At 36.4% G+C, this 27,264-nt stretch overlaps 1 protein-coding gene across 2 annotated transcripts in view; it reads left to right on the top strand.

The window, feature by feature from the left end:
• The first annotated feature begins 1,533 nt into the window (after positions 1 to 1,533).
• The window catches only part of A1CF (APOBEC1 complementation factor), a 54,788-nt gene continuing 29,057 nt past the window's right edge, over positions 1,534 to 27,264 (top strand). For both annotated transcript variants that reach the window (XM_005904630.3, XM_005904629.3), the window contains exons 1-4: positions 1,534 to 1,632; positions 18,031 to 18,165; positions 19,960 to 20,090; positions 25,028 to 25,266. In XM_005904630.3, coding sequence (XP_005904692.1) covers positions 1,534 to 1,632; positions 18,031 to 18,165; positions 19,960 to 20,090; positions 25,028 to 25,266 — 604 coding nt within the window. The remainder of the gene's footprint in view (positions 1,633 to 18,030; positions 18,166 to 19,959; positions 20,091 to 25,027; positions 25,267 to 27,264) is intronic.

Here is a 27,264-nt window from a genome sequence, read left to right as displayed (position 1 = left end):
AGACTGATCTATATTACATTCTAGAAAATGTTGGTCTATTAATTGGGGAACATTTTTATTTTATTACTTTCAATAATAGAATACTTAAGCTGCATTTTACTCAAATGATGATCTCAGCTCCACTTTTGGCACCTAATTTTTTACCCATTCCCTGTATTGTTAATGGTACATTTACTCTGAATCTTTAAATGAAAACCAAAGTCATATAGGAAACCCCAGTGCACAGGACAGAGAAGTTTTTAGAGGGCCTTCCGTGAAATGCATAATATTTGCATGTGATTCAAATCAGTGTGAAACAAGCTTCCTCTGTCCTGGCTGGCAGAGTACATCAGGCAGAATGAAAATCCAGCACAGAAGCTTCACTGAGTCACTCCCGCTCATTCCTTTCTGAACACGAAAACCTCCAGGGCCTCTCACCACTGTGAACTGGGACCTTCACCATGGATGTGTCCTTGCCCTGGGAATCTGTAGATTTGAGCAACCATCAAATTGGGAATGGAGCTCAAATAATGTTCCCAAATAGAAAGTATAGATAATGAAATGCTGAAGTTTTCTATTGGTAGCTACATAGGTCAGCATGTGTGCTCAGTCAGTCGCGCCCGTATCTTCACAATCCTATGGACTGTAGCCCACCAAGCTCCTCTGTCCATGGGACTCCCCAGGCTGGAATACTGGAGTGGGTTGCCATGTCCTTCTCCGAGGAATCTTCCCGACCCAGAGATCGAACCCGTGTCTCTTGCACCGGCAGGCAAGTTCTTTACCACTGAGCCAGGGAAGCCCACATAGATCAACACTGACATATGCAAATTTCTGTAATTTCTTAGATTTTACAAGGGCTCACATCCTTTCCTGAGTGGTCCATGTCGTATGTGATCCAGGTGTCAGTAGGCATTTCCAGCACCACTCAAAAGGATCCATTGTCCTTGCTCTGCTAAACCCCACGTGACACTTTTATTACAGAGTAGTTTGCATGGCTTTTCTATATCTGGTACCAGCACACTCTGGTCTAGAAATTTATCTTTGAAGAATAAGTTGGTAAATGTCCTAGGTAACAAAACAGATAAATGAAATTGACGCTTTCAGGCTCTTCATACCATATTCTAGTTGCTTTGATTTGGTAACAGTGCTCTTTCCCCACATTTGCAAGGACCATTCTACATATTCTTTTAATTGGTAAGAACGAATTTGTTTTTGAGCATTTGGTGACATTCTGGGATAATTGGATTGAGAAATACTGGTCTGTCGTCTAAGTGTGAAAAAAAGATATTATTCAATTTTTACTTCTAAATTTCAACTAAAATTGAACATTTTTAAAAAGCTCTTTTTTAACGAGGACATTTAACTGGTCTGGTTTGTGGGTGACTGTTAGTTACTCTATCCTTAGTGACTCATTTATAGAGAATGTTTCCTGAAGATGTCCTTCATGAAAGGGACACGTTTGGACTAGGTAATAGTAATTTACTTAATTTATCTTAAATTTGGTTTCAGTGAGCAACCCTAATTAACCTGATTTTTTGCTGATAATCACTCTCAATGGAATCAAATCACAAATCCGGGGATGGATTGAGCGGAACCCAGAAGGAAGCAGCTCTTCGCGCACTGGTCCAGCGCACAGGATATAGCTTGGTCCAGGTAGGAATTTCTCGTGCCATCTGCTGAGGCTCACCACTGAACTCAGAGTGGTGGGAATATTGGTGATCCTAGCGTGTAAAATGTGACTGGTCAGTTGTGTAACTCTTAAGATGGACATTCCTTTCCTGGGGCAGAGGAAGTTGGATCCTTTTGGTCTTGCAGGGGATCTTACAAGTGATATTCTCTCTACTCTGGGTTATCAACTCAATTTTGCCTTGTCATTTGGAGGCTGAACTAGTGCTCACGGTCATGAAGACTATCACAGTTCTGAAAGGCCAATTTAGAATAAGAAAAGGCATCTGGAATTCACCACCGAGAGCAGTCAGTGAAGTAGAACCAAGTTGGTGTTTCAAGAAATCAGCAGAAAACAAACTATCCAGAGACTTGCTTTGATTTCCAGAGAGATTTCTGACTAGGGATGTATGACAACTTGTAGATGAAGGATCTAAGAACTGACCATTTGGTCAGCGTAGCTATTCCAGGATGTTTTCTCAAAACAACTACTCAAGCCGTTTAGGATGTATAATAATTTCTCTCCATGTCCAGCATTTTTGTAAAAGAAAGGAGAAAAAATATCCTAAAGCTAACTATTCATAGTCACTAGTTGTTCAGAATTATCTGCATATTATTGTCCTTATGATAACCTCTGTTAGAGAGTTTATGATACATTGAAAAGCAAACTAGTATTATACATATAAATTATCTTATCTGAAGAAATAATGTGCTCTTTTTTAATGTTGCTCTTTTTACAGTAAAACAAAGTGTTAATATTTTAATTCTCAGCTGTTATCTTTTTCCTACATACTTCCCTGACTTAACCAAAACTTTGTGCTATTATGAAAATGAAAGTCATAAGTGGATAACAATAAAATATATAGTAGTGTCCTTTATTGCAAGTTCCTTTGTCAGGTCAGTTGAAAACTAAATGTAGCACACTTTGTAATAACCTTATGAGTCGTGGCACACTTTGTAAGAGATAATGCTCAAAGTTATTTTTAATTTTTCATCCTAATGAAGAGTATTTATTTAGTCTTTTTTAAGATTTCAGAAAGTATTATGTCACAGAAGACTCCTAAAAGTTTAAGACAAGGGGGGATACTAATGCATTATTAGTTTTTAATACTTAATAAAAGTCTATTTTAGGATCATTAATAATCTAAATGCCTTTATCTCCAAATTTAATGTGCTTCAAAATTAATGTCTGACTGAAATTTTTTATGCAGTCTTTTCCTACATAAAGGGGTTTTCATAAGCCACAGAAAAAATTCAATAGCATTTACAGTCTATAAACCAGAAATATTTAGAATAATTTTTTACATTTGCTTAGGTATGGTTAGCTGAAAAAAAACGTTTTTTCTTTTGTAAACAGCAGTCTCATAAATGTTATAAAATCAATAATTTTTAACTCAGTTTATCTTTTTAACTTCTTTGTATCTGAAACACTCATATAAGAACAGTGATAGTGAAAAGCACTTAACCCTTGTCAATATTCATACATAAGGGTATTCTCCTTGTGGAAACAAACCTTTAATGATCTGAAATATAATGATGAAAATATATATAAACATTTCTAGTGTGACACTATTTCTAATATCAATGTCTTAACTGTGAATATATAATTACCCTCAACAAGCAGAAGTTTATGAAAATTACCTTAAAACAATATAAATTGTCCATTTAACTTTATTCTGGGCACTGATTCTTTCATTTCCCCTAGATGAAATTCAGGGCAAGTCTCATGACTTTTCTGGTAACTTTCAGCTAATAAAAGATCAGCCGCTAAATAATGAATATGTCTAGTCCAGTAGAATAAAAACTTAACTTCATTCAAAGTGAAAGCTATTTCCCTTTCCCACGCATATCAGGGTAGAAGGCAATTTCTATTTTTTTTCTCTTTATGCTCTCAGAAGCATAGTTCCCTACACCAGTTTACTAACTAGAATTCCTGACTCAACGGAAACAGAAGAAAGGGATGAAAGTAAAGGAGAGGGGCAGCAAAGTTTTCGCTTGCCTGCTTTTGGCATTGCTCTCTGGGCCTGGCAGGTGTGTAAAGCTCCTAGGGTACTCTCTACAGTCATCAGAGACACCCTGAGTTCCACTGCCAGGGGTCCCTCCAGCTAGAGGCTACTTCCCTGAGACCCAGTCTCCTTCGACAGAGCTCTTTTTAACACTCCTAGCATCCCTCTTGGAGGAGAGGGAACTTCAACCCTAATTCCTACATGTGGCCAAACTCTAGACCCCTGGAAACTCACATTCTGACCCAGTAAAATCTGCAGGTGCAGGTGAGATGAAGCAACCAGTTCTTCTCACCAACATCAAAGCAAATGGCCAGCCTATTGCTCACCATGAGATACTCCAGGGGTGAGTTAGACCTACCATCCTTGGGTGTTCCCAACTGCAGGGAGTACCTTCCAAGCTCCATGAGCTTTTTCCTTACTCCCCGCCTCTGCTTTAGGTGAGCTGAGAAGCACCTCAAAATTCCTCCCACTTAGAGGGCACTAGGATTCACAACATACCAGCAATGGGCTCCAGAGATCTTTGAATCAATTCCAAAAATTCCTCTTCAACTCTTCAATATTTTTTCTAAACTCACAGATGGGGAGGGGTAGGAGAAGTTGTTAAACAGTGTCTCCCTATCTCTTTTTCCTGCTTGCTGGTCCAGTAAGTTTCATATCCACATCAGAGGCCAGAAGAATTCCATTCCTTCTTTAACTCCTGTTACAAATGAAACGTAAAATGTCACTAAGTAATCATTTAGAAAACTCCGCAGAATAGAACATTTTAGCATATTAAAGCAATATAAAAAGCTTGCAAATAACAGTACATTTTTAAAAGGCTCAAATAGCAATGGAGACCTTTTCATAAACCTAATAATTTAAGAACATTTTCATTAAAAAGGAAAAAATAATAGGGCTATTTTACCCTTATTATATAAAATGTTTTCAAGTAAAATACACCTAAAAATATATGGCCTATTTGCCTATCACTTTGGTCTTACATAATCAATTACATTCAGAAAACATTAATAATAAGGATTTAGATCACAAGTTAATAGCAATTACAAAATAGTAAACAGTTATTGGGCACTTATATTCCAAATGCTTTATGCCTATTAATTCATTTAGTCCTAACCACAACACTGTAAAGTAGTTACTATGATCATCTCCAATTTCCAGATAAGGAAAACAAAGCTCAAGGAGTTCGATAGTTTGCCCAAGATTTATGGGCCATAATTCCACTGTAATTGGCTAAAATTTCCAGCAAGATTTACAGAACTAAGTGCTATTATAATGTTATCTTTAAGATTGCTATTTGAGAGATTAGTATGCCAGAGCATGCTAAAAGCACTTTGTTGAGCTTAAACTTTGTAACATGATTTGCTTGAAGTAATCATTTATAGCAGAATGATTACTGGATCAGAAATTTTCTAGTGATGTAGAAACCTAAAGTTCTGAAACCTTTGCTATGTAGATCGAAAGCCTCTAATCAAGATGTAAATATGCACATGATTCAGTTCAATCATTTTGAATGATTTGGAAAATCCTTTCTGATTTTGAATGCAAAGTGTAGAAAGTCACCCAAGACTTCAAATCAGAGACCTGTTATTTAACCCAGTCTCTACCACACACAAGAATAATCATTTTTTTCTCTTTTAGTTCCTTTTTTAAATTGAAGTATAGTTGCTTTACAATGTTGTATTACTTTCAGGTATACAGCAAAGTGATTGAGATTTATGTATAAAAATATATGTAAGTATATATATTTGTAGGTTGCTACAATATATTGAGTATAGCTCCCTGTGCTATGTAATAGGTTGTTTACCTATTTTATATATACTAGTGTGTATATGTTAACCCCAAACTCAAGTCCCTTAACAGCTCACGGCCTTAACTTCCCAGAAGATTGGCTAGGACCTACTCCACTCTTAGTCAAGGTTTTGTTATTCTAGCATATGCTCAATCTAGTTATTGTTCAGCAAACTTGTTTAATTAGAAAAGGAAACCAGCATGTACTGAAACATAGCTTCAAACTCTGCAGTTTAGGGAAAATCCTTCAGCCTTCTCTGTATTTCAGTCTTCCTACTCTGGATTACAGAAAACATTAGCATCATCATCAAATAAGAGAACATCAGATGTACTTTTTAAAAAGTCTCTGTACAAAAGCGCAGACATTAATAAGTATATTAATACAATTCAGGGAGTTGTACCTATATAATGATATTTTTAAATATTACAGTATTCACTAAGTTCGGGTTTGAAGGATTTGCTTCAGCTGTACCTTTGCAGTCTCTGATATTGAATGCTGAATACTTGCAAAACAAGAATTCCAAAAAGACAGTGTGACTAATCTGTGCTCTCTTATCACTAGCAAGACAAATACAGCTGCCAAAAATAGAATTTTGCAGGTTACTTAATAACATGAGTCAGTCTCTTATATCCACACTGATGCAATAAAACGTGCTCATGAGGATCTGAAAATAAGCCTTATAATATTCTTTTTAATAATTGGATATCTTTAGAATGGATAACTAAAATTTTTATCAAATTTCTTTAAATGATAAAAGAATTTTAATAAATAGAGGTTCAATAAATATTGCTATAAAAATTGTGTAATGTTGACAAGCTAAACTTTCAACTTAGTCTCATTATGCCACATAGAGAGATTTCAGATGTGTGCTGAAATGTTAACTTGTAAATAAAATTTGTCTCTAGGCAATGGAATTAGATATGGAGTTTTTTTCACTTTTCCACTCTTAACTGTACTTCCCAGATCTTCCAAAACTACCATATATTTGACACACACACAGGGGAAAAAAAATAACATTACGATGATGCTTTCCTCCAGAATGTATTACTAGTGTGGGTCATCAACTCTGTGACATCTGACGCGCCTTTTTTCCAGAATTTTCTCCTTAAAACTAGAAAAATACATTTTCATAGACGATTATTTTCAGACAACTTTCTACCCAATGTGGGGTCAGTTTACACCAGTTCTGCTACAGGGAAGTCTAAATATATAGTTAATAAAGATCACTCGTAAGTAGTCTGAATATATTTTAAAGAAGACCCGCTGGTTACATAGTATTTTTAAGTGATTTAAAATATGGTGTTTGTTAATATTTTGTTCAATTACCCTATAGATCATCTATTTTCTAAAAATTATTACAACACAAATATTTATGTGGTATGTCCTTCCTACTGTTGTCTAATGCAGTGGTTGTTTTTAACAAAATTTCCTTTGCTTTTTTCCCCTAATCCTTATTATGAAACACAATGTGTTAGTATTAGTCCTTGAGATTACAGAAGTATAAATTATAGCAGCTGGCCTAAAATGCATATCAACTAATTGCAATGAAAATTAATTTATCTAGAATTTAAAAGGACAACATAAGACTGCATTAAATGGATATCACATTTCTGTTTAGAGCCTTAAAATTGACCATAGTCTTTGATCTAAGGAATAAGGACTAATATTTAGACATAAGGATGTTCATCATAGTGGAATTTAAAATGTTTAAAAATATTGGACATATCATCATAAATGTCCAATAAAATATTACTGGTCATTTAAAATATGTCACTCTTATATTTCCAAATTATATGGTCATATAAAACTGTGATTTCAAAGAAAGACATGGGAAAATGTCCAAATTTAAAAATTTAGTTAAAAATAACAAAGCAAACCTGTATGTATCAGCTTACAGATCATATTTTAAGAAATTATTCACACACAAATATTAGAAGATAATAAAAGGTAATCTCTGATAAGGAAAGCTTTTTCTTTCTTGTGCTCTTCTTTATTTTCCAAACTCTTTATAATGAATATGGATTATTTTTATTTCGAGGAAAAAATCTCATAAAGTAGAAAGTATTTCTATAAGCATTCAGTTAGGAATAGAAAACCTGGGAAAATTTAATGAAGAAAACTTCATTACTGAAGCTGGATGATAGATGCTTGGGTTCACTAGGCGATTCTAATTCTTTATATGTTTGCTGTATGCATATTTAATACTGATATAATCCAACACTTCCATTTCACTGTTGGAAAACAAGGTCCAGAGTTATACAGTTGAGTACAGACATAAGCCAGAGGTCAGCAAACTGATCTGTGACTCAAATGTGGCCACAGCCTGTTTTTGCAGTAATTTAAGGACATGAGTGGTTCTCACAATTTTAGAAGGTTGTTTTTTTTTAAATCCTAAAATATCAACTATCTGGCCTTTTACAGAAAAAGTTTGCTGACTCCCAACTCTTATCCTTCATTTAGTACTCTATAAGTGAATCCATAGGTTTTTAAAATATTGAAGTACAGTTGATTTACAGTGCCTTGTTAATTTCTGATGTACAGCAAAGTGATTCAGTTGTACGTGTGTGTGTGTGCGCGTGTGTGTGTACCTATATATATTCTTTTTTCATATACTTTTCCATTATGGTTTACTGCAGGATATTGAATATAGTTCCCTGTGCTATACTATAGGACCTTGCTTATCCACTGCATATATATATATATATATATAGTTTACATCTGCTAACCCAAAACTCCCAATCCAATCCTCCCCTGCTCCCCCTCCCCCTTGGCAACCACAAGTCCGCTCTCTAATTCACAGTTCTTAAAGAAAATGCCCTATAACACAGATGAGGGTTTAAAATTCCTTAAAGGAAGTAGGAGCATCCCTCCTTGTCCTACCCACCAATTCAAGCCTAAACCCTCATTCCTTCACTTATTTATTTACTCCACAAATAGAGACATGGTGCCTACCTTCATGAAAATTACTCAAAGGAAGACAGAAAATAAGCAAGAAATAAAATAATAGCATAGAATGTTAAATGCTGCTGCTGCTACTGCTGCTGAGTCGCTTCAGTCCTGTCTGACTCTGTGCGACCCCATAGACGGCAGCCCACCAGGCTCCCCTGTCCCTGGGATTCTCCAGGCAAGAACACTGGAGTGAGTTGCCATTTCCTTCTCCAATGCATGAGAGTGAAAAGTGAAAGTGAAGTCGCTCAGTCATGTCCGACCCTTAGTGACCCCATGAACTGCAGCCTACCAGGCTCCTCCGTCCATGGGATTTTCCAGGCAAGAGTACTGGAGCGGGGTGCCATCGCCTTCTCCTGTTAAACGCTATGAATATCATAAATCAGGTCAAGTGACAGAATGGTAGAAGGCCTTCCTCAGACAAGATGACATTGAAGTTGAGACATAAAGGATGAGAGCAAACAAACATGGCCAGGATCCAAAAACAAAGCAGCATCTTTAGCAGAGGGGACCACCTGGGGGGCACTGATTAACCAAAATATTTGTAAAATGCACAATGAGTTGTAAGCAGTGAAGACAATAGAGTGCCTCAATTTCAGTAAGATTACAGCAGATAAATAAGAAATCAGTGCTCTCCATCTTTCTCTTCCTTTTTCAATCAGTCATCAGTCTGCTCCTAGGAGCAATTTCCTCAAACTAGGGACAAAATACAGACTTTAATTCTCAGACTTTAATTTCTCAAACTTTCCTTTCCATGCGTGTTCTCTTATTTGGAGTTTCACTGCAACTATATATTTTAATTTTCTAATTTGTTCAATTCCTAAGTAAATATCTACAAGCCAAAAGGTACAAAAGATGGCATTAGATCAACATTAATCTGATTAGAAGGCCATTCTCTGCTTATGTGCCTCAAATTAACTCCCCTATCTCTTTGGTTTGGTATAATGTGCTTTAGTAACTTTCCTTGGGTACTTTTTTTTTTAATTTTATTTTATTTTTTTTTAACTTTACATAATTGTATTAGTTTTGCCAAATATCAAAATGAATCCGCCACGGGTATACATGTGTTCCCCATCCTGAACCCTCCTCCCTCCTTCCTCCCCATACCATCCCTCTGGATCGTCCCAGTGCACTAGCCCCAAGCATCCAGTATCGTGCATCGAACCTGGCCTTGGGTACTTTTGAAGTGGCAATTTTTTCTACAAACAGTGCCATAAAAATAAATAACTTAGGATCCCAGAGTTTACAACTGGCTTCAACTAGACTAGATCAGCAAGAAGCAGATGGAAAAACTCTGTGGTATTGACATTTTTTTCCAACCACCACACAAAAATCCTAGGGACAGAAATAAGTTTGACTCCATGACAAAATATAGCTCTTGGGTCCTCCTTTTTCTTTTGTTGCCTGTTCTTACCACCTGCTCCGGTCCCCATTATTCAGGGACTTATGTCATTTGTCAAGTGCATGAATACTAATTCCTTAAATAGGTGGCACTAAACACAAGAATAGGGTGGTACCATTAGATCATCACAGGCATGATTCCTTAAGGTCACCACTCCAGCCACCCATACGCTAACTTCATTTTCAAGCTCCTAAGAAGCTTTGCTTTTATTGGCCAGCAATGCCATAGCCTGGTGTGGAAGACTCCAGATGAAGGAGCAGCTCTGTGAATCCTTTTGCAGAGAGTGCATGTACCTGACATGAGATGGGAACTTCAGCATCCCAAGGAATAGAAACACATTCCAGGAGCTATTTTCAAACAGCAATGAATTTCTTCTCCACTCGCCTAATAGGGAGTGGGTTACATATGAGGTCTTCCATATAAGGTTCAAAATATTTGCAAAATATGAACTATAGTGCTTTCCCTTAAAATAGAAGGACATGACGGTTTCTGTTTTGTTGGCTTAAAAAATGGTGTAAATTTCATGACTCACACAGAAGCATTGATGGCAGTTTTGAACTTTAGACCTTGTTTGCAGGTAACTTCAGGACTTTTAAAACTGTTACCTGTTGGTTTAATATCAGTCAGCAACAAAAAAATAAGTAGCTCTTAATCTTCACCTAAAATCTTATTATGACATGCAAAGAGAACTCTCTAACATAAGCTAAAGAGAAAAAAGTGAGATCACAAAAGCATACAATCATGAAGCTGGGTGGGATTTCAGTAGCTGTGATCCTTTTTTAAAACATTGTTTCAGAGATGCAGGGCAGAGAGCTGAAGTGATGTTGAGCAATACATTGACAGAGCATTCGATAACCTTGAATTTCATCATGAGAGAATTATTCCACTTTCAATTCTCTTTTAAGTTTTCTGATGAGGAAAGTTTTTAGAGGTACATCTTAAACACCTCTCCTTCCCCTGCTAATCTTTTAAAACAGAGAACAGGACTAGGGATCAGTTTTTAGTAGATAACAATGTCTGGCTAGAATTTAATCACAGTTTCCTTCTTTTGTTTAAATAATGACCTTCCATTTGTGGGGAATTATACTCCACGTAAGAAAATGATACTTTCTTTTTTGCATAAGTTTAAGACAGTGAATCAATGAAAAGAAAGTCATTAAGTCTTGAATAATTAATGGACGAAGTGTCAAGTGGATAGGCAATTGGATTTTTAAAATCCCTATATTTCCTTTAAGGATCCTATTAATTAACTCAAAACACATTCTATGAATATGTTTCCACGCTTAAATATGGCAAAAATCAGACTCCATTTCACAAGCATCCTAACACCCTCCCAAGACCTCTGCAATCACCTCATTAATCTTTTTCCCTTTTAAATGAAGAATTTCCTGAGGAAAGATTTAGTGCCTTGCTGAGTCCCTTAGCTTGTCAAAAATTCTTCTGGGTGTGGTAAGGAGAACAATTGCTGTATAAGATTTCTCACATGCTCAAAGAACAAGTGCATTTGGAATTCTCCTTGGCATATGTTGAACTAGAAAAGGATAGAACAATTAACCCAAAACAAATGCTTTTTATCTACGTCAGGTCAAATCTGCATGTGAATATCTTTATGTCATTTAACCAGATCTTCGGCTACTATCAGTCAGTCAATGCAAAAGGGCAAATTGTATCTATAATAAAACGTTGGATGGGCCTATTGAATAAATTACACATTCCAAAATGATAAAAGCCCCAAACAGATAAAGGAATCACCAAAGCTTTCATCTAGCTATTTCTTAGATATAATTTATAGGTTCCTGCAGGTTGGAGCAGTGAGACAAGACACATACCCAAAGCCAGAAACGAACATGAGCGCAGTAAATCCTGGTCTCAAGATAATACATGCTTTGCAGTCCACACCAGTGAACCTCAGGCAAATGTAAACAGAGTGTCTTAGAAGTGAACTGGCATTTCACTTGTTCTCTTATGCAGAAACACACATACACACTCCAAAATATGTATTTTTTGATTTCTAAATTTGTATAAGGATATTCTTGAATTTCATATTCCCATGAATTAGCCAAAAATGTCTAGGAAGCTTTACAAAACACAAGTTATTTTTAAAAACCTGTTTGCTTGTAAATACTTCCACTACTGAGATACTGAAATCCTAAAGGGTGGTTGTCACACATACACCTTAAAAATAAAGGGGAAATATTAGAAGATACCATTGAAGTCATCATTTGATAACAAATTAGTTCTGCCTTCATAAGACAATTAACAACTTGAAATCAGAACTCTTCCTAGGTGATAGGATTTCAACAGTCACTCTTCCAAAATGATACATCAAGAACATGATTCATAATTTGCTAACAGTCGTTTCTATGGACAAACCATACATTTTTTAAAGATCAAATATAAGAGCCCTTTGAACACTGAAACAAATAGATAAATTTTCAAAAGCCAAAATCTATTTGCATCTGTGTGATTTTTGCCATAAATGCATACCACCAACAATAGCATTTAGAAATTTATTTAAAAATTTGAACAGAAATACTGTTTAGTTTTAAAAGTAGACTTTTTCTAATTTATGTAAATGGGAAAAGTCTTACATTCCTAATGTGCAATAAAATAAATGCATAAATATTAAAATAAAACATTGACTATAAACTACCTAATATCACCTCACATATGATATTTTGAGAAACTCTGGGCTGTATGATAATAAACTAAATTTATATTCATGTATTATAGTCATGCCCTGGCTTTGCCTGTTTGTTACTAACTATGGTACCATGTTTCTACAAATTCCAACATCCCACTTATTCAGTTTTATACTACAATTGTTATTTTTCTATTTTAAGAAAAATATCTGGCATTCATATTGTGTATGCCTTGCAAAGATTGTAAAAAAAATAAAATACCTAACAAGGGTAATGCCAACTTCCAGCATATATAAGTTAGATAAATTCTGCCTTGGAAAAATTCTCAGCCTAAAGTAGATTTTACCAATTTGAAGTCACTGATCTTAAAATGTGTGGGGAAACAAATAATACACAAAACAGACTGTTATCTTTCAGACAGAATTAACAAAATAAACATTCCTTATAGCACTGTCTGTTGTCCTCCACAACAATAACAGCATTAGCAGATCAAAGGTAAAACCACAACTAAGGAGATTCTTTCGGTGCTTCTTATTTAAGGCCCTTAAGATTTGCCTTGAACTGTCACATGTTGAGGTATAGGTGTTTTACAGGTGGAAGGTAATAATGATAAGGTCTAGTAAAGACCTTTATTCAATTTCACAAATCAGCAACTAGGAAAACACGGTAGTAATGTATGAACTCCAACAGAGACAGTCTATAGAGCTGTTCTCCAGGTGTAGGCATCAACCATGAGGACAGACCACAGGAGTTTAGTCATAGAACCATGGTTCTCGGTATGACACTGGTGACTGGCATGCTTGTGAAGGCTAGAAACGCCACAAACTCGGGGAGATTTTCCAGCACTTAAGAGAACGGAAATAGAAATAGATACATACATAGTCAATTGGAAAATGGGTTGGAGAACATCTGAAAGCAGTTTAGTAAGGAAATATACACAGTTTCTTCCCTCTTGGCAAGAAAAAACAAAGGACCAAAGGGAACCACAAAGATGATTACAGATTTGGAATATAAAATTTCCAAAGAACCAGTTAAAGGAGTTGAAATTACTACTCAGGAAAATAGACTGAATGAGGGTTCATTAATTAATGTCCTTCTAGTTTATGAATGGGCTCATTTATCAAGACAACCAACCATCTGGTATCCATGTTTGATGAGGCTGAACAAGAAAGCGAGCATGGCACACAACATGCAAAATTGTGAGATGCTAAGCCTGAGAAGAAAGGTCATCACGAATTTTGAACAGTACATATGCCACATTCACCAGATTGAGAACCAGAGAACTTTTAGTCTATCTTTTCTGCAATAAATTAAACCAATGCAACCTTATGGAAGTCACATAATATCTCTGGATTCAGCTTCCTCCTCTGTAAAATGAGCATATTAGGTTAATATTTTTAAAAAAGAAAAATAACACTAAAACTACAAGTATGGACTCAGGATTCAAATGTTGTCTTTGTCACTTACTGTTTGTATGTCTTTGGACACATTCTGCACCTTGAATTTCTTACCCACAAAATGAAAGTAATAATAATATCCTCACATGTTTGTTGAGAAGGTTAAATTAATTAATACATGGAAAGCATTTGCACAGATCCTGACTCAGGGTTAGCTGTTGTTTTTTCAGTTGCTGTTACTATTATGGACAAGTATTAGAGGTAAACTCTGGCTGATTAAGCAGAAAAGCAGTTTATTAAAAGGGTATTGGTTTCTAGAAATTTTGGATTTAGAGAACTAGATTCAAGAGTAAAAAAGATGTAAGCTTTTACGAAAATATATATATAAATATACATACACGTATAATGGAATCACTTTGTTATACACCTGAAACTATTAATAACACAACATCAGAAATCAACTGTTTCAATTTAAAAAATAAATACTAATATTAAAATAATTTCAAAAAGGGTAAACTCTTAGAAATGAAACCAGAACCATGCACAAATCTGGAATGGTAATAAGACATATCCACCGTCAATGCTAATGTCAGCACCGTGACTGTTTCTGCACCAGAACCCAACTTAACTTTATTATAACTAGAACTATCCCAGCTACAAGGGACACTAGGAAAGCAAGTATGTGGGCATTTTTGACTCTTACAGGAAAAAGGCAGTTTTGCCCAGATTTCTCATATGTAGTCAAAGATCAGATGCCAGGTGGCCCAAATTAACCCGGTCTGCTTGTCCTTCAAGCTAAGATGTATTGCTCAGAATCATGTATTAAAGGTTGGGTGGTTTTAACCAAGGTGAAGAAGACAGTATATAAAATTTCTTAAAGACTCTGTGGTTCCTTCATGAAAAGGCTTAAAATATCTGTGGCAGAAAGGACTTCCAAATACTCTTAACATATAACTGAGTTATGGGTAAGCTCAGTATTCAGTATCTAAATTAAAACCACTGGATTTATGGTTAGAATTAGGTCTTTAATTTTGAAATTTATATAGTTGAAGATTTTCACCTATTTATATGTGACATTCACATCTTTGAATGGAAAAATAAAAGATCCCAGAGTTTAATGAACATTCTCTCATAGAAAACAAAAACCTGTATTTTTTATCTCTAACTATTTATACATGTATGCTGCTGGAAGAATGCACCCCATAAGAAGGACATCAGCCAGGAGAGGGAGGAGCAGCTCTAATTGTGCTTTATCTATTTTAAATTCCTCAACTATAAACATGGTGCCTAAAATACCAGCAATTCAGCTTCCAACTGTCCAAGTAGTGGACAGCTATTCTAACCCCATGACTAATGCCCAGAGCCTGTCTTAAACTGGCCTGGACCCCCATTAACTGGTGCATTCTGAGCCCAGTGGGTTGTTCACAGGACAAATCTCCCCCAGTGTCTGAACTTCATGGCATCTCTGCATCAGTCAGATTCTTGGTGATTCCCCAAAATACTCTTGGTGTTACAGAAACAACAGAATTAATAATCTCTCCTAATCAATCATTTTGGCTCATAATCACATGAGTTCTAAATATATGATATGCACAAAACAGTTTGGTGACATTTTTAGTAATAGCAAGAAACTTCAGGAGGAAATTCTAAAGGTCGATCTGCTGGTTGCCTATTTATTTTCAAGCTATCAAAACTTGTCAAATGAGAAATTCTGGAATAGCCACTTCACTATTATGCAATGAAACTTTGTTTCCTTAGGTCGAAGATACAAATATTCCCAAGTTTATATTAAATTTATTCCAATAATCCATTGGGAAGTATATCTCCAGATACTTACGATAAATAGAAATGGCCTCAGAGGGATCTGCATCAATTCAATGGTAACAGTCAGTCCTAGGAGGTGGACTATAGAATGGGCAATAGAAATATTTCTCTCTGTAAGAAGTAGGTGTGAGATATGTTCTTTCCAAAATTTGTGTAGTAAAATGATTGGAAGTTGGAATGATTCTAAAAGCAACAGAGAGCCTGCAATTTAATGGCATGACAATTTTTTTCATAAATAAGTAACTGAATGTATGAATCTGTTATAAGTGACTAGGTTTTCATATAACAACGCAAAACATAGTAGAAATTAAGCTGATGGACTCTGACACCAGACTGCCTGGCTTTAAATTCTGACTTCCCCACTTCCCAACCACAGAATCTTGGCAAATTATTTAATCTTTTGTGGGCTTCTGTAAAATGTCTTCTGTAAAATCAGGATAGGCATAGTTCATAACCTATAATACTATTTGAGAATTAGAAGAGAGACTTGTATGTAGTAAGCACTATATAGATATTTGTTAAATAAATAAAATCTTAAATGTCTCCAAAAATATCAAATTCATTTTTTAGGAAATTCTTGGTTGAGACATAGCTCATTGAATTCTTAAGTTTTTTCCTATAAGTATAATACATTTCATTTCTCAGATTTCTCAGTGAAAGCTTTTTTAATGAATAATCCTAAAAGAATATAGGGGAAGGAAAAAAAATAGAAGAACTCTTGAGGCAAATATTTCCATGTTTAGTAAAAGGAGAAGCACCTACTTGTTTGAAGCAAAAAGTAATCAAGGCAAGGTAGAACACCCACATGACATCTTTTTAATTTAAAGCAACATGATTAAATTATTAGGGATTTTAAACATGATTACAATTAAAGGCACTATTTAGATACCGTAATCCAAAAAGCTTTTATATTATCAATTATAAAATAACTGAGAAAGTCTCAAGTTAGTATTCACAAAGATTTAACAGTGAAACTAGAAACTGCTTTACTTTGATTTTTAACAAACAACTACCATGTAAAACAAGTCCTTAAATAACTAAAATGTGTCTTTTAGAAATATACATAGAAAAGTATTTGGAAAGGCAGGCTTAACAACTGCTTCTACAAATAGGGTGGCACGTTGAGAAATTTTTCTGTTTTACTTTATACATTACCATGTTTCTTCCAACATCATGTATCATTTTATGGTATAAAAAAGTTTTAAGTAATCATGGTAGAAGTTAGTAATGAATATGGACATTGGGTTCCTTACATTTTCCTTTTTCCAAAAATCACAATCAAGTATAATAACAAAGAGCTCTGGCTATGCCTAAGTGAAAAGTAAATTTATCCCTCACTAGCAAATGAACTGTCAGCTCAGTAGTGGCGGATTAGGCCTATCTTTCACTTTGGGGCCCCTGAAGTTATTTTTGGGTCATTAACTTTCAGAAAAATAAAGACAGCACTGGCAGAAAACCCTGCACTACTCCTCCCTGAAAAGAACATTATATAGCTGATTAACACTGCTGTATAGCAGGAACTAACACAACTTTGTAAGGCAATTATATTCCAATTAAAAATAAAAAAGGACACTGAATTTACCAAAGGTCTTTTTATGACAAAGGAAAAAATCAAAGCTAATTATATTTGGGCTGAGAACAGCATTGGCTCCCCACAAAGATCCAACATTAGTGAACACCTCTCATCGGTCTTGTCAACTTCAAAGACAGATTTAAGTCCCTCGCTGGGGACCCCCCAAATTAGCCAGTTCCAATGCTAACCTTCATGATGTTTCTAATTAGGGGTTCACATTGCCTTGCTCATGAAACCACCTCAATCTAAGCAGGCAAGAAGAGGGTTAGTAACTATTGAATATATATCACATGCCAAGACCTGTGCCATGCACATTTGATGCATTATCTCCTTTAATCAAAAGCTGATTATGTCTCCACTTTGTAGATGAAAAACACTCAGGATCTGAGAAGTCAAGACATTTGTCCAAAGTCCCACAGCTAGTGGATCCCAGAGCCAAAGAGTCCAGCTCCAGAACCCTCATAGACTTCAACATTAAATCAAAACCCCAGATTCAAATTAGGGTCAGATTCTTTGATGATCAGGCATTGGTGAGTTTGAATGGCAATCAAAAAATAATAATGACCCCTTATATTTGTCCAGCACTTTATAAGTTTTCACTGTGCTTATCTGGAGCAAGTCCCTGAAGCAAAGAACATGGTGTTAAAATCCACGTTGAAGAGACTTCAATTTTTATCTGACCAGTCTACTATTACTTGTCAATAAGCATCTTCCTTATTAAGAAATGATTTTGAAAATGCTCGAGGAACTCAAACTAAAGATTGTATTGCTTTTTCCTCCCTCCTATACTCCATATGGAATTCGCAGGAAAATGGACAAAGAAAATACGGTGGTCCCCCACCTGGTTGGGATGCTGCACCCCCAGAAAGGGGCTGTGAAATTTTTATTGGAAAACTCCCCCGAGACCTTTTTGAAGATGAGCTTATCCCACTATGTGAAAAAGTGAGTCTGAAGATGATTTTTTTTAATCTTTTAATGAAAAAGATTCTATTCTCTTCACCTCGCTTTCACCCTCATTTTTATTGGTCAGTGACGGTTTCTCTTCCAATTGCCACTCCTCAATCATGGACAAAGTTAAAACCTTCCTAGCTATTAGTGATTTGCCTCTAATTATCAATGCCTTGAATTCTCTCTTCTCTATTACTCACAGCTGAAACTACCATTGCTGATGACTTTTAAATCTGTATTTCAATCCCCCATCTCCACTGGCAAAGCCATCTTACTGCAAACTCAACGTATTTGTCAGTCTAGAATAACACTACAACAACCTGTCTAAAATAAGATATTGCTTCAACTTAAATGTTACTATGGTTTTATAAAGTGTAAGACTGTAAAATTTTAAAAAAATGCATATGTTTGTCATGGCTCAACCATGTACCTGTATATATTGATCCAGAAAGAAAAAATTTCTTTCTAAAAAATTTTGCAAAAATTTGAATGTGATAAGCAAGATTAATAACATGGTTTTTCAAGGTTATTACATAATTGAGGAATAAATTTCCTCAGTTTTAACTCTAAATTGTATTTTGCTACTGAACCCAAAGTGATGCAAAATTGACATTCTTGATAATTTACCAAGTAGGTGTTTAAAACAATCACATTCCTAGAAAATTTAGTGAAAATGAGAGTTTGGCTATTTCTTTTCCTAATGCCAAAATCATCTATGTGTTTGTATGTGTGTAATTCAGCCTGTTTCAGAACTACTTTTAATTTTATACAAACAACATTATTTGGCACACGCACAAATTATGAGGACTTCATCCTGTAAGAATCTTATATACTGAACGTGAAAATAAGTGCCAAAGCCCCCTGAAATGCAGAGATGAACCATGCTTGAATTTTTTTCTAATGAGCGCAGGAGAAACAGGTGTCCATCACTGAATACCTGGGGTGGCATGGGGTGAGGCTGAGCTGAGGGGAAGCCACCACTGCAATAATAGCATTTGCTGAATAATGCCTCTTCTCGCACGTGTCCCTCACATCTATGTCAACCATCCTTCTTACAGCAGCCAGCAATGATGAGCTACTGTATCTGGATTATGAAAAATAGTTGGGGAAGCAGGAGAGAGTAGTTTAGAGGCAACACAGGAGCTGCACCGAGGGACAGAGGGAGCACCCTGTGGCCATGGAGGTCTGGCCCCAGATCAGTTGCATTAACACTAGCATTTGCCTTCCGCCTACAGATGGAGAAAACAGGGCTTCCCAGACCATCCTCTGAAATACACCTGCTCCGTTCACCTTTGTATCATGGTGAGGGGAAAGATAGCAAATAAGTCAGTTTTGCAATGTTCCAAATGAGTGTTCCTAGTTTTGGTTTTCAAACACTAAGGGTAGATAGAGAACAACCAAGTAAAGATAAAACTATAGAGACTTCAGAGGTCAATGTAGAGAATAAGGACAAATCTATCAAAAAATTGTACTTCTCATGACAAATGTGTTTTCTGGTCCCTAAAGTGGTGTATAAATCCCCAGATAATTGTGTGATGAACAGTCACTTGCTCTATCAAAAAAATATATATCCTGGCAACTCAGGCTGAAATGCCACTTGCACATGTTTTCTTTATTATCTTGACTTTGCTGATGAGTCAGAAGACAAATTTGAAGCCAGCATGAAAACATGTGAACCATTCATTTATATGAGATGCAAATACCAAATGTGGTAGAGGCAGACTTCAAACCATTGTGTGTATGTGTATGTGTGTTTAAATATGAATTCTCTCTTTTCATTACTTGTAGATTGGTAAAATTTATGAAATGAGAATGATGATGGATTTTAATGGCAACAATAGAGGCTATGCATTTGTAACATTCTCAAATAAACAGGAAGCCAAGAATGCAATCAAGCAACTTAATAATTATGAAATCAGGTAAGATCTATCTCTTCTAGATTAAAAGTGAATCAATGTACTTTTATCTATTCTTCTATCAAGTTTATCTATATTTTAGTATATGCAAAAGATAGCCAAAATCAGGGGGAAAAAATATGTTAGTTCTTTTCCTTGGAAATCAATTTAATGAAACATTTATTTAGCCAACACTATACAAGGTGCCAGACTAAGTTCTGTAAACTATTCAAAGAAACAAAATTCATTCATTTATCCATTTCATAAATACGTGCTGGCCACTGTTCAAACCATTAGAAGTATCAAGGAACACTTTCCTCCAGTCATACTAAGCAATTGGATGTATTCAAAAGAGTTTGAAAAAATAAAACCAGGAAATGGGATAAAGCTGTGTGAAGAGGTTGCTGTTCTAATGTGATGTATTTATGAAAATACTCTTCTGGGAAGCAAAATTTGATCTGAGATTGAATGAAAAGAATCCACCACGATAGTCAGACCTAGAGGAAGATCATTGCAGAGAAAGAAAGAACAACAAGTGAAAAAGGTCTCAAAATGACAGTAAGCGTGATGTTTTAGAGAACAGAAAAAAAAGCCAATGTTCAGAACAGAGTGAGGAGAGGAGGGTTGAGGGCAATACAGTTCGTTGGAGAGTCATATTTCATCTTTAAGAATCTGGATTTTAGTCTAATAAAAGGGGAAATCACTGAGTTTAACTAGAGTCATACTTTTTAAAAATATTCCTCCAGCTATTAAGTACCCAGGGTAAGGACTAAAAGAGGGAAAAGCAATTCCAAGGCTGCCACTGTGTCTAGAACTAGGCAGGAAATGGCGGTGGTTAGACAAAGGGGTTGGTTAGTGGTGTAGGTGATAAAAAGTCAGATGTGGGAGATATTTTGGAGGTTGAATAGACAAGACTGGCTAAGTATTGGATTTAGAAGAAAATTGGATTTTGGTTCAAGTCTCTGTGGAGGTGATAGTGTCACTGAGATGGAACAGGCTGGGAGAAGAGCAGGAAAACATGAAGTGCTATGTTGGGGACAGGCAACACCTGAGATGAACATTACATGTCCCAGGGGAGATACTGAGGCGATGACTGTGTGACACCAGAGTCAGGAGAATGGTCACTATTGGAGTATAAATTGGGGGTCAGCCAAATAAAGGTAATATTTGAAGCCATGAAATTAGCAGAAGGTTCCAGGACACACCTGACCCTATACAATCAATAAATTGGCAATAGGACTAAACTTCATGAAAATGTTTGAGTTCCAAAACGTAAACTAGAGGGAAGTGCCATAAACCCTTTCTTAAGGAAGCCCAGGGTCACCAAGAGCAAAGATTAGTGTACTAAGTGAAAAAGGAATAGCTTGGGGTCAGACGGGTTTCAGGTGAGTGTCAAAAAGTGACTTGACCTCTCTGAGCCTCAATTTCCTCATCTACAAAGTGGGAAGAATAATAATACTATTTCATAGATTTATTATGGGGATGTTATCAAGATTTTTAAATGTTTAGCTCAGTGTTCAGAACAGAAGTCACATATTAGCAACATTAATTCTGAGATGCTGTTTTTCACAGGAAGGAAGACATTCCTTCCTGTAACACAGTCACACCTTAAAAGTGATGGAATCTGAAATTTGATGAGTACAAAGACAGCAGATTTCCCACCATTATTTTTCTCTCACTTCTTATAGGCCCGAAATCAGTGCCACATTATCCCCGTAATTCCGTAAGTCAGTCAACTACTGGATCATTTTTCTTAAGCCCCTTAGCCACAGTGAGATTTACTGGACTTGGCAACTGCTAGTAGTCTAGCCATTCCGTCTCAGGATTGGATTCTAGAACAGAGTCTTAGGAAAAACATAAAGGAGGCTCCCCCAACATATGGCTCCATGGATCCAAAAGAGTTCTGCTATGTGCAGAATTTTGGGAGATGAGAATCAGGAGATCTGAGGTCTAGTCCAGATTCTTTGGAACAAATCCTTTGACCTCTTTCAGCATCATTGTTATACTATCATATGATCACACCGAGTTATTCTGGGCATCCATCATATGAAATAATACATACCAAATTGTTTCAGAAAGGGCTATAAAAAGCTATATCCTAGTATAGCTTTTAATATTAGTTATATGTTCTCAGGAATTAGAGGATTCTCCATTCCTTGATCTCTCATGGTATCTGGATGTCTTGGCAGTAAGGATTATTGCCAAAAGAGCTTTTAAGTTGAGACGGGTGTAGAATTGGCTGTATAGGGAATCAATAGAGTTTGCTGGGCCTTCTTAGCATACTGTTACATACTAGAGCCTGTCAATCCTTTTTGAAAACAGGGTATGAACATTAAACACAATCCACTGAAAAATAACACTCTCCTCTGTGAATTGCAATGTCTTCACCTTTAAAATAGAAATAAAAGCATCTGTACCTCATGGGGGGCGTAATGAAAAAAAAAAAGAGATAATGCATGTAAAGCTCAGTGCCTGACACGTCAGATGCTCTATAAATGTCTGCTGATGGTTATGGCGATGACAGGAGGAGGGTGAGAAGGAAGAGGAGAAATATGACAAAGTATTTGGAAAGAGAAAAGTGGTGGCCAAAATTCCAAAGTTCAGGTTGGATGCCAGAAGCAAGGTGAAGGCATACAGTGACTTTAAATTTTAATGAGTAGGATAAAGGCCACTATCTCTCAGGAGGTAGATAAAGTTCTTATCTGGAAAAGACTCACAATTGTCATGTCAGCCTCCTCCTCATCAAATATCCACTGAGTATCTTCTAAATGCCTGGCTTCTGGCGACATTAAAGTCATGCCCTCAGCTTTTGAGACATAGTTTTTCATCTCCAAGCAATTCTTGGAAAAGTGAAAGTGTTAGTCGCTCAGTCATGCTGGACTCTTTGTGACCCCATGGACTGCAGCCCACCAGGCTCCTCTGTTCATGGGATTTTCCAGGCAAGAATACTAGAGTGGTTTGCCTGACAAATCACACAGCTCTGAAAACAGGATATGGAGACTCCAAGCTCCCCCTACTGGTAATTGATAAGACCAGCTCCTTAATGATCAATAATATATTTTCTAAATAAATAGTATCTTGAAGCAAAAGGTTTGTTTTTTTAAAGAAAAAAACAAAGTTCATTTTATCAACCCTTTCACCCCTCATGAAAAACCACATTCCTAGGACAATGTTCACCAAATAGAGACAGACCCGTCACAGGTCTGATATGCAGTTATTGATTCTTCAGCAAAGCATAGACCCTGGTCAAACATCTGCCACACAACTGAGAACCACCAGAAGCAAGAATTAGGAGCAATCTCCTCCTTAAGCACTTTTTATTCCTAATGAATGAGTGGTTTCTGTTAAGGGAAATTTACCCATTTTTAATAACTTTGTGTTATTACAAAAGTCACATAGCCTACACACAACACACAAAAACAGCCAAAAAAAAAAAAAAAAGTAATAAAAGTTCAAACCATTCTTCATTGCCCTATGTTGAATTTTTATAGTCTTTCTAGACTTTCTATACAGTTTTAATCAAAGTGGCTTTCTCATATACTCATTTTATAGTCTTTTTTTTTTTTTAACCCAACAGCACAGGCTGAACTGGTGTTTTCCACTATCACAGCCTCTCCTACATTACTGTGTTTATTGATTACAGAGCATTCTGTGTCACGAATGCTCGTCTTTTATCTCCCAGGGCATCTCAGCCAGGAGCAGTATTGTCTACCCTAAGGGACATGAGAGGTGAAGAGGCTGTCTCGAATGACCTAATGGGTGGCTCCTGGCATTTAGTGGGTGAGAAACAGGGAGGACAAACACACCACAGAATACAATAAGGAAATACCCAGCCCTAGAATCAACGTCATCTCCACTGAGATACATTAAACCAGCTCTCTATGATGGAATATTTTGCTCATTTCCAATTTGGGACAGATTTTAAATAGTAGCAGTGAATAACTTTACACAAAATTCTAGTGCTCATCTCTATTTCTGAGGATACTCACCACAGAGGGCCATCATATGGCCAAAGGTTTCCCACAGTGAAGACTTTTTTATGCATTTTGCCAAATGCTCCTGGAAAAGTTGAACCAATCTCATCTTGGCAAACGTACCCATCATCTTGCCAATAAGCAACATGTACAGTGTGAGAAAGGGAGATTGAATTGAGTCCAGAGGCCAATTTTATATCTTAAAACCTGCAACATTGTAAGCAAGTCATTTCATTTCTTGGAGTCTCAAGTTCTTCAACTGAAAAATGGAAACAATACTGATTTTGTCCATCTCACATTCTCCTTGTGTCAGTCAAATAAGATAATATGTGAAAATCAGTTCTGTATATGGCCTATCTTGAATAGTGATGTCAGAATAGCTTCTATTTGGTTGGAAAAGAAAGGGAGCACCAGGGGTTGCAACCTCAGATACCTTCAGGGCAGCCAGGCAAGTTACATGTGTAGGTTAGGCCTGGTGTAAAGGCCTCAAGATTGGTGATATATTAATACTTGGGAGGTTTGAGGATTGGCAATAGCTAGTGAATTTACAGTGAGTCTAAAGACAGCAGATACTACTCAGCTTCAATTTTTTTTCTTTTTTAAGATAGCAATGGAAAGCTGCTATATAGCACAGGGATCTCAACTCCAGGCTCCGTGATGACCTAGAGGGGTGGCACGGAAGGGTGTGCGGAAGGCTCAGGAAGGAGGGGATATGTGTACACATATAGTTAATTTGATTTGTTGTATAGCAGAAACTAACACAATATTGTAAAGCAATTGTACTCCAATTTAAAAAAAAAATTTTTTTTTAAGCAGAATTTCCCCAAAGCAGTTCCCTTCCAAAAGCAATCTAAACCCTAAAGGTAGCCAAACGTCACACATCCACAGACCTTAATAAAAGTTCCAAGGCCAGACATGTTCAACTTCTGTCTTAAACCTTAACCACACAAGGATTCTCACCAATCAAAACACCTGCTCTTTTGGCAGAAATGGGCGTCTCTTAGGGGTCTGTGCCAGTGTGGACAACTGCCGATTGTTTGTCGGGGGAATTCCAAAGACCAAAAAGAGAGAAGAAATCTTATCAGAGATGAAAAAGGTCACCGAAGGAGTCGTGGATGTCATCGTCTATCCAAGTGCTGCAGATAAAACCAAAAACCGCGGCTTTGCCTTCGTGGAATATGAGAATCACCGGGCAGCTGCCATGGCCCGGAGGAAGCTTCTCCCAGGTTAGGACCATCCTCAGAGAGGAGGCGTCACTCCCTCCTGCCTGCTTCAGGCTGCTGAGCTTCTTAGCAAAGAAAGCAAAACCCTGTATCCGTTTCTTTGCTCTTTATCTCTCATTACGCAACATTTTAAACTCTCCATCTTTCTTTTCTCACAGTTAATTCTGTTCCCTAGAGTTTTCACAAATTAGGTTCTGAAAACTATTCACTGTGCATTAAATCCAATACACATGCATAGGAGAAATCTAGAAGCTCGAGCTATAGCAACGCTGTACTGAATCTTTAAACTGAAGAATCTCCGTAAATTTATCAATCAACAGTTATCTTTATGTATCATTTTCATTATCAAACTTATTAGAAATAAGGTATATTATCCATCAAAATGAAGAAATAATAGATATGCAAGTGAAACATTATCCCAATGACAATTAAGTGGCATACTTTTATTATAACCCCCTAGTAGCATCACCGACTCAATGGGCATGAGTTTGAGTGAACTCCTGGAGTTGGTGATAGACAGGAAGGCCTGGCGTGCTGCAGTCCATGCGGTCGCAAAGAGTTGGACACAACTGAGCAGCTGAACTGAACTAAGTGTCTAATAATTTGTAATTTCAGAAATTAGAAATAATAGTTTTCCATAAAAGGACACCTTAGTTCGGTGCTATAAATACAAGGCAGGTCCTGTCTGGGCAACGACCATAAATTCCTAGGTTTAGAAAGTTCCACCAAGACACTGTCTCAGTCAGATCAACTTAGGAAGAATTATTGAAAGTCTGTGCTTATTTTAAAATATTTGCCAAAACTTACACAAAGTAAGGTATTGAAATGAATTAACATTAAAATGATAAGGATTTCAAGAATAACTGATTGAACACACTGGAATCAATGTTTCTCTTAAGCACTATGGAAGACCACCTTAATTTGAAACAAAGCAAAACAGCAACAATAGATGTATCCTGCCCTATACACATTCTTAAAAAATACTAACAGGATTAGCCCTCTAAAATTTTTCAAAATTGAAATATGGCTTCTGAGCTTGAGGAATATTTTTTAATACTATGAAGGCAGCTTAAAGTGAAAAATATGAGCTAGCCCCCCAAATTGCTGAATCTATTGAGGTGGATATTTTTATATCTAAAGTAATATTCATAAATTTTGTACATGTAGTCTATGGGATTCCCAAGAGTTGGACACAGCTGGGTGACTGAACAACATTAGTATTAGAAAACATAGGAAAGGGAAATTTTACAAAGATTAGGGAAGATGAAATCAATATTTAAAATTTAACAATAAAAATGTTTTGTCCTGAGAGGTGGATAGGTTCAACTTGGAAACGTCCATTAAAAAGTGAATAGTCAAAATAAAAAAGAAATGAACATAAATTCACTACCCAGTGGTCAAGGTGCCTGACCAAGGGGCATAGAATCACTAAAACTCCTCACACTTCTTACCTAGCCTCTCAGTGACAAGAACTTAATATTTTACTGTCCTCTTCAACACCAACAATTCTGGTATCGAAAAGCCCCTCATTTCCATCGTGTTCTTGGGCCATCATTGTAGGCTTAACACATATATGCCCAACCTTGGATTATTTTTTTTTTTAACAAGGCCTCCTAATTATTCTCTCAGCTCTGCTTTCTCTTCAATGGATCTCACCTTCAACTGACTCCATCCTGAACTTTCCCCCCAGAGTAGTGTTCCTAAAATATGCCATCATCCTTTCTACAAGTTCTTTTACATAGCAGAAATTCAGCCTCTTTGTTAAGAGGCTGAATGTTGTCACTCACTCAGTGAAAAAAGTAGTTAAAAATACTATTAGTTAAAAATTATTAAAAAATATTACTTGAACTCTCTTGCTGCATATATGAGATAAACCATAAGCCTCTGAGCCTGTCATTCAAGGCCTTTCACTCAGGGTTCCAGTTCTTTTTAAACATACATTGTACATTCTGTTTTCTGATAAAAACCCCTCCTTTCTCTTAGGACAAACTCAACGTCCTA

Source organism: Bos mutus, chromosome 26 (assembly GCF_027580195.1).
Source record: "Bos mutus isolate GX-2022 chromosome 26, NWIPB_WYAK_1.1, whole genome shotgun sequence".
Lineage (NCBI taxonomy): Eukaryota > Metazoa > Chordata > Mammalia > Artiodactyla > Bovidae > Bos > Bos mutus.
The sequence above is the reverse complement of the archived record's forward strand: the minus strand, read 5'-3'. Positions and strand labels throughout refer to the sequence as shown.